At 38.8% G+C, this 9,252-nt stretch overlaps 1 protein-coding gene across 1 annotated transcript; it reads right to left on the reverse strand.

The window, feature by feature from the left end:
- Positions 1-29: 29 nt before the first annotated feature.
- On the reverse strand, positions 30-7,993 carry TMEM9B (TMEM9 domain family member B). Its single transcript, XM_060767183.2, has 5 exons — positions 7,765-7,993; positions 6,803-6,894; positions 4,245-4,353; positions 2,555-2,689; positions 30-897 (listed from the first exon to the last, which is right to left on the reverse strand). The coding sequence occupies exons 1-5, from the start codon at positions 7,843-7,845 to the stop codon at positions 742-744; spliced, it is 573 nt and encodes a 190-aa protein (XP_060623166.1). The 5' UTR covers positions 7,846-7,993; the 3' UTR covers positions 30-741.
- Positions 7,994-9,252: the final 1,259 nt, after the last annotated feature.

Consider the following 9,252-nt stretch of genomic DNA (forward strand, 5'->3'; position numbering starts at 1 on the left):
TTAAAATGCAACTAATTCCCAAGACAAGAGAAGATTCTGAATAATTTATTTGCATTCCATTATCAAAGCTAATCTTAAAAAATAGTTATTGTTGATCAGCTTATTAGAATTTATATTAATAAATCATTTGTAAATATCACAGAGAACATTCAGCAGCAGCCTAGAAGGGCCAACCTTTTCCAACTGTGCATTGCACTAAGTCTGTTTCCTTTACACTGTAATTACTCACCAACAATCTCTGCCCACTTAGGCTTCACTTTACGATTGCAGAGCTCAGCTAATTTTGACAGTACATGAAACAAAATTTGTAGAGCAAGCCAGTTTTAGAAGTGACCGCTAAGTACACAATGTAAGGCGTTCATACATAGCAGACAGTAGGAAAACAAATATATTTACAAAAGTTCATTATGCAAAATCATTTCTGACAGAAACACTGAACAACTTTTAATTTCTTCTCACAGCTATTAGTGAAAACTGCATTTAAGAACTATACTCAATTATCTCTCAATGGCAAAGTTATCACATAGATAATTGCTTATGTTTGATTAGAACAAGCAATATAATAGTGAATAGAGATTTTGGCTTGTTAAAACGTTTTAATGTTGAGTTTGTAGTCTCTTTACTCCTGATGAGCAAAAACAAGTCTTCTTGTGTAGTGGCATACCAGAAAGAAAGAAATCAGTGCTTTATTTTAGTCCATTTTTTTCTTCCAACACCATTTGAAATTGGCAATTGTGCTCTTTAACTCAGGACAACATGGCGGTCAAACACTGATTTGCGCTGTTCTTGGACTTGGAGTTTCCAACGTTGCTGAGCATACTCCACTTTGTTCAACATGTTAGCACGGCTTCGTGAGCGAGCCAACACATCATGAGCATTTGCAAACGGCTGGTGATCCTGAAATTGAATAAAATTTTATTATTTCATCATTTATTGTTTAGAACACTGCATGGATGACTTAAAATACATTGCTTGAAGCATTCTGGTTTACCTTTCATACAAGGACCTGATAGGCTTCTGGAGAAAGGTATTGATCCTTTCTTGAAAGTCTATATAAGTTGCATGCTTTACAGAAAAAAATCCTGTATATTCATTTCTACATTTACAGTCTTCCCAATCATTGTTAGTAACAACTCAATTTCTCAATATCATCACTTCAACAACAACAAAAACCTCTCTATACATGCTTGCAAGAAGGGGAAGGGAGGAGAGCAGGCCACAAAAAGTGTCAAGCATTACCAATGTCTACCTTCCAGTTAGTTTTTTTCTTCTCTACTAGTAATGCTCATACTGTTCATACTAGTAATGCTCTATGAAGCACACAAAAGAAGGGGGTTGGGGAAAGCAGGAAAGTCACAGAAAGCAGGACAGATTAGTGTTAAAGGGACGGAAAATTATCAAAGATTCTTGAAGATAATATGAATTGGCCAAGGCCATCCAAGCAAGGGGTTTCTATGACTGAGGAAACTCAAATCCTGGTCTCCCAGAGTCCTAGTCCAATACTCACACTATGATCAGGAAGCTTTTTCTGTCTTAAAAGAGACCCAAAACAGCTATACTGCACACTATACTCATTTCAGTATAACAAATGAATTATTACATTTTAGATTTTATTATATCTTCACATTGTACTTGAGAGTAGTTCAAAACTGCTGACACACTGTAGGCTCCATGTTTAACCTTTGTCACTAATCAGTAATACCTATTATGAAACTGTTTGGAATACTCACTTTAGGATGTCAAATAATACCAATACACATGTTTACATTCAATATCTTAACATAAAAGGCAAAAACACAGCTGTTTAGATGACAGGGTTGAATGACAATTGTGTGTTTATGTTAAACATTTCAGTCATTCTATTGGACATACCTATTAATAAATGCAATTCTTAAATGATTAACATTCAATCCCAAATCCACTTTGATTCAAAGGTGTTTTGGACTCCAGGCTTATTTTAAAGCTCAGATTTGGAAAGGTTTGTGTATATAATATATACTGCAGATTAAATATCCACATTGTAGACTATTTACCACGTCAGCATACTAAAATTAATTTTAGATCAAGACTATTTGTATTTGAAAATATACAAACTGGGAATTATAAGCAGGAATTATATTTTAAGAAGTCAAAATATGATAGCCAAAACGAAAGTGTGGAGCAGTGCAATCCAGCAGAAAGAGTACCAACTGTTACAAACTGTGATTATGAGCAATTTCCATCGAAATTTCCAAGAAAACTCTTGACTTGTGACTACTTGAGGTTTTTTCAAAGAGCAATTTCTGTCTTGCTTTTAGAATTTCAAGAAAAGCTAAATTTTAAGGACCGTTTATTTTATAATAATGTTATAGCAAAGAGATAGACACACTGATACCACATAGTAGAACTGATGCTTTGAACTGGTAATATAAATAGAGACCCACACATGTATACATCTAGAACTACAGTATTATAGTAGGATTATAATACATTCACTAAACATTTTCTACACATCAGTCTAAATGAATCTCAAAGCTTGGGATTCCAGCCCATTAAATACTTGAAAACGACTCACCCCAATGTCTTCATCACTTTGTATTAGCTGTGAATGTCCAAAGAGACGTCTCTTCAGGATAGGTTCTACCATTGTGAGATACACCATGTATAGGAGCAGGAGACCCAAAATGGACAAATATATAATGATAGTAATCTAAACAGCAAAACATAATATTTTGGTTAATGCCACGAGAGAACACATTTCTTTAGAGCATGCAATTGACAATATAAAACAAAATGTCAATGGTAACATAAATATTCTAGCTTTCCTTTCTCAGATATTTATCCAAATTACTAAATACGGTAGTATGCTTCCACTCAGATTACAAGTAGAGCAAAATGAAATCAGTGTGAACCAAGACAGGAAAGCAAGTTAAAGGATTGGTGCTGCACCTACGGTATTTGAAGGGGCAAATTATGTATTCCAGCTTAAAACTTGTTTTAAATGGCACCTGTTAAGGCAGACTGTACAAAAACAAGATTAGTATCAGTATCACAGAGAAAGATTAATTAAACTGGCAATTCAACAATGTCCATGCATTAACTTCATGTTTCTAGAAACATTCACAAATATGAAGTAATGCATGACTTGCATACCAAGAATGAAAGGGAGGAATGTTAAGGAATGCTTGGAAATTTATGAGGCTCTATTTAGTACATGCTATATAAGACCTTTTCAGACTAACATGCCTTAGTAATTTTGAATAATAGGCCTTACGTACGTAAATAAATAATTGAGAGTCATAAGACTATAAGCATTTCCCTCCTAATCACCATGACAAGCAAAGAAATATCTAAAGGAAACAGATGTGTTCATTTTGCTTGCTTAAAATGTGTCTTAATTCCACACCAGAAAGTTATACAAAAAATCAAAGGCTTAATAAAACAAGTTTGCAAAATATGATGACATTAAAATGAACATGATAGCATTGATTTTTCATAGAAAAAATATTACTTTGGAGAAAAAGTTTTAAACAATTTGGAGTCACATTAAGTCTAGTCGTGTCTGACGCTGGGGAGTGGTGCTCATCTCCATTTCTAAACCGAAGAGCTGGTGTTGTCCATAAACGCCTCCAAAGTCATGTGGCAGGCATGACTACATGGAGCGCCATTACCTTCCCGCTGGAGCAGTACCTATTGATCTATTCACATTTGCATGTTTTCAAACTGCTAGGTTGGCAGAAGCTGGGGCTAACAGCGGGAGCATACCCCACTCCCTGGATTAGAACCGCCAACCTTCTGGTCAGCAATTCTGCAGCTCAGCGGTTTAACACACTGTGCTACTGGGGGCTCCCAAAACCATCCTTAGCTAGCCTGTATTTTAAACTAATAAAATGGCTTTAAGGAAAGAAATATGTCCACAAAGACTGATGGCAACAAAGGACCTGAACCAGTGCCTACAGACAGATTCACTATTCAATGACCTCACACTATACAGAATCAACTCAATATAGCACACTAAAAAAATACCAACAACGTCATTTTGTTACAGTAATTGCCCCGCACAGTTTGCACCAGGATTATAATCTTAACCCATAACAATACCTGGATTTATGGCTGGATGAAAGTCTTGACTAGACTGGATAGAGTTTTATAGATATACAATATGAATGTTAAATTATACTATTTAAATGCATGTATAACTGGGAGACAAACAATGATGTACATGTTGTTAGTTTAAAAAAACAGTAATCAAGGGTTATTATTACTTTAATTGTTTCCGAGCTTCTTTCCTCATATTTGCATTCACAACGTAAGCAATAAGCTTCCACATCTGGTCCAGGAACAGGCATAGGATCCACCACATGAAAGCAATCACTGGTCAGAAAGAAAAACATGTTGGCAGTAAGTTTAGTAAGTCTACCCCCTGCAGAGAAGTATTCACCAATGAGAAATCATGCTGAATGTAGCAAGAGAAAAACAATACATTATTCATATTTCTTGGAAGTTAAGAATATTTGACATTCAACCCATTTAATGATCTCTTTAAATATTTAATTTTCTGGGTGAAAAGTTAGTCATTTCGTGAATTACTGGATTCCAGAAATGAAAGAAAAACATGAAAATTTCAAATTTAAGTATTTAAATACAAGTCTGGCAATTTTATAGACAACAGATTCTTAAAACTTTGGCTGGTTCTAAACTACCAGGTCTTTTTCTCACAAATTCCCTTCCTCTCATCACTGTTTCTCAGGCTGGATCTACACTATCATATAATCCAGTATCTGATCCCATATTATCTGATTTGAACTGGTTTCTATGAGTCTACACTGCCAGATAATCTAGTTCAAAGCAGATAATCTGGGATTGGATACTAGATTATACGGCAGTGTAGAAGGGACCTCCGTGGAAACATTCCAGTTATGGGGCCTAAAAGTATCAGCATAAGCTAAATACACAGGAGCTGGAGCTGAATGCTCAAATATGAGGTCTCACAGCCAATCAGTATCCATTTATTTCCATTTTGATGTTACTATAATGGTGTTTATTAATCTGAATCTGTGAAATAGGGCATTTTAGAATAACTTCAACTAAAGACAGTGGGAAAAGACAACTATTCTCAAAATGCACATGATCATGGAAAGGTAGGAACATTTCAACCATCTTGCTTTCCCTCCTACTTCAATCTGTCAAGACTTCCCTTTCACTACATGAAATACCCATACTTTTTATAGAACCTTCATGTCTTTTCCATCTCCTACAATTTACCTGAACTTTAATCCTATATTAAGGAGACCTGTGATTTGTAACTTCAAGCACCAAAGAAGGCTTATACAAGGAAGCAATAGCAGAAATTTAATAGCTGCTTCCTGTTTTCACAAGAGCTTTTAGTGACAATTTCAGGACACAATGCATTATCTCAACAAAAAAGAAGGTGTTTATTAAAAGCAAAAATTTGCACTTGACTGTTACTGCAAATCTTCTTAGACTTGTTTGCTTCAGCAGTTACATTATTAACACTTTCCCTGAATTTGTATCACATGATAAGGAAGTATCACATTACGCAATTAAGAGGATGATATAGTACCAGTTTACATAACATTCACACAAAAAAACTTACTATACTGCTATATGTTACTCGTCTCATAACATCTTCCAAATAAGTATGTCACCATTTGCTGGGTGATCCACAGAAAACAGCATTTGTAAATTAAGGCATACTTATACGATTATAAATTCATCCATCTATATACTTAATAGAAATGGATGAATTTATAATCGTATGATTCCATGAGAGTGCCTTTACAGTATAAGTTGCCCACTGTGTTACCCAGTCAAACAAAAAGGCTTCTTGTAAATACAGCGTTATGCCAAAGTATTCATCATCATCCCTTTGATTTTTCTATATTTTGCTGCATTAAAGCCTAGAACTGAAACTAATTTAGTTGGAGATGTAATGGCTTCATGTACACAAGATACTGAACACTGTGAAGATGTAAAGTATTTTTACTGTTGTGTAAAAATTAAGTGAACAAAGAAAATAAACCCCTAGACCAGATGTGTTAAACTTGTAGCCCTCCTGATGTTTGGGCCTCCAACTCCCAGAAGCCCAATGGACAGAATTCTGGAAGTCCAAAACACCTGGAGGGCCACAAGGGTGACACCAATACCCTAGATAATATTGGCTATAAATACATTTGGCAGCAATTACAAATATAAGTCTTCTTGAATAAGTCCCTGTCTGTTTTGATGGAATGGCTCTACAGGCAGTTCCAGAGTTACAAACATCCAACTTACATCCGACTCATAGTTAAGAATGGGGACGAGACAACAGGAAGTGAGATAAATATATCACTAGGAAGGGAAATTCACTCCTGGGAGAGTTATCATGGGGAAAATGTATCTCCAATGAAGCTTTCTCATTAATCCTTGTTTCCACAACAAGCCAAATTTTTTAAACTCCAGCTATCACGGGGAAAGAAAGTAAGGTGAAATTTTCTGAACAGGGGCACAGACAGCAAAACCGATACCACCTATGCTATCCAAAAATAAAACTATATATATTTTTGGCTGGAGCTACACTTTAAAAATGTACCTGTTCCGACTTACAAACAAATTCAACTTAAGAACAAACCTACAAAAACCTATCTTGTTTTTAACTTGGGGACTGCATGTACCCTCGTTAGAACTAAAAATTCCATTTGTTTCTTAATGTCTACAATTCAGTTTTCTGTATCTTCAACTAAACCTCCTAAATAGTTTAATTCCTATGCACCAATATTATATTCAAGGACTACAGGAATAAAATGAACTGGCAAACACTCACCAGTCTTTCTGTGAAACATTTCTGCTGAAAATGTCACCAGCATGGTCTTTGTAAGGAGGGCAGATGCATTTACACCGAACATCCTCAGAATTCTGGGGAAAAAAAGTGAACTTTAAAACTGGATAATTAGGTGTGAATGTTTCAAATGACCACCTTGACTAGCATCAGGTACATCTAATCACCTCTCAACAAAAGATTGCCCCAGGCACTGCCAGGCCATCAAGGTGGTCAGTTGAAACATTCACACCTAGCTCCAACAGACAAGAGTTCTTTGTCCCACCCTGGTCATTCCAGAGATATATAAACCCATTTTCTCAGTTCCAACAGACCTCACTACCTCTGGGGATGCTTGCCACAGATGCAGACGAAACGCCAGGAGAGAATGCCTCTAGAACATGGCCTTAAAGGATATTGTTTGCGTATCCACAATGTTAAAAAAAAATCCAACATGTAATCAACTACCACTCTACGCTATTTAACACAGTTTTGAAACTAGTTTCAAACTGCGGCAGCCAGACAACCAACTCCCACAAAATCGGGCAAAATAAAGGCCTTAATTTGCACAGTGCTCTGTGGTTTGTGTAATCACCATCCGGGCTTCAAACCAGCTCCAGGATTTCCTATGTAATCATCTGCATAATGAAAATAGTTTCTTCAATACCAGTTTCAAACTGCCAGACTGGTCAATAGCTGAAGCTGAAAATATGTGGCGATCCAAAGACTGAGTACCATTCTCTAAGACCAGTGGTTCCCAACTGTGGACCCTCCACTTGTTTTGGACTTCATCTCCCAGAATTCCTGGCTGCTGGCCATGTCGGGCGGGGCTTCTGGGAGTTGAAGTCCGAAACAACCCCTCAGAGGCTCTGGCGGGCCTGCCATGTCTTCTCTCGCACAGAGAGCGCGGGGCGGACCAGGCTGGCGTTGTCACGGGATTGGAGGGAAGAGGCCCCGGCGCAGCTCACCTTCTCTCCCGCCGCCGACGCCGCCAGCGTGACCAGGACAAGCAGCGCCCACGCTCCGCCTCCCGCCGCAGCCGCCGCCATGTTGGGCCTTCCTTCCCTCCCTCGCTTCCTCCCTCCGCTCAGGCACACACGCCCTCCGCGCCGCCGAGGCGGGCCCTCAGCCGGGCCTCGCGCCGCCACAAACACCCCGACTTCCGCTTTCCACACCGGGCTCGAACTTAATGCTCAGGCTCTTCCGGTTCCGGGAGGTTTCAGCCCTGCCCCCCCCCCCCCCCCAACAACAAAAGCCCTACGAGTTCAGTTCCGAGGAAGGATAGGGCTGCGTTTGTGATCCTCTCCATATAGTGCAGTTTTAACTGGTTCAGTGGTATGAAATAATGGGAATTGTAGCTTCGTGAAGCATTAGCACTCATTTTGGGAGAGAAGGCCAAAACCCTTGCAAAACTACATCTCTCGTGACTCTATAAGGTTCTATACGATTCCGGCCCGGTTTACCTCTCCGAATGTATTCTCCCCTATGAACCATCAAGGCTGTTAAGATCTTCTGGTGGGGCCTTGCTCTCGGTCCCGCCACTTTCGCAATCGCATCTGGTGGGAAGGAGAGACAGGGCCTTTTCTGTGGTGGCCCCTCGACTATGGAACTCTCTCCCGATTGAGATCAGATCTGCCCCCCTCCCTCCTGTCCTTCAGGGTGCTAGTGAAAACCAGGCCATGGAACGAAGTGGAATAATGGCTAAGACTCGCTACAGACTAAGTTATCAACCACACGAAGACTGAGTTGGATATGATTTTATTTTGGCGATTTGGCATATATGTATTTTATTCTATTTGTATTTTATTTTATTTTTTTGTCATATGTTTTAGATTGTATTATTTCATTGAATCTTTGCTGTGAGCCAGTCTGAGTCCCTCTACGGAGTATAAACGTTTTAAATAAATAAATAAGTGTTGAGCCATGGCACTTGAAAGCGGTGTCACGCTGCATATTGACAGTAGATGCACTTGTTCTCTGGTAAAAATTATCGTTTCAGAAGCGAACTGAGGGTACAGTTAAAATGTATTTGCAAACAAACAATGTTAAAAACTTGGCATTATACTAGATTTCCTTTGACTGGCCACTTGGAGTGCCTCTCACTATGAGAAGGTCCTCCGTTGTGCATGTGGCAGGGCTCAGGTTGCATTGTGATAGGTGATCTGTGGTCTGCTCTTCTCCACACTTGCATGTCGCGAACTCCACTTTGTGGCCCTATTTCTTAAGGTTGGCTCTTCACCTCGTGGTGACAGAGCGCAGTCTGTTCAGCGTCTTCCAAGTCGCCAGTCTTCTGTGTGCCCAGGAGGGAGTCTCATTCGGTATCAGTCTCTCATTCGTGTTTTGACCTGCCACTTTTGGATTCTCGCTTGCTGAGGTGTTCCTGCGAACATCTCTGTAGATCTTAGAAAGCTATTTCTTGATTTAAGGCGTTGGCGTGCTGGCTGATATCCGAACAG

The sequence above is a fragment of the Anolis sagrei genome, chromosome 1 (genome assembly GCF_037176765.1).
Source record: "Anolis sagrei isolate rAnoSag1 chromosome 1, rAnoSag1.mat, whole genome shotgun sequence".
NCBI classification, from domain to species: domain Eukaryota; kingdom Metazoa; phylum Chordata; class Lepidosauria; order Squamata; family Dactyloidae; genus Anolis; species Anolis sagrei.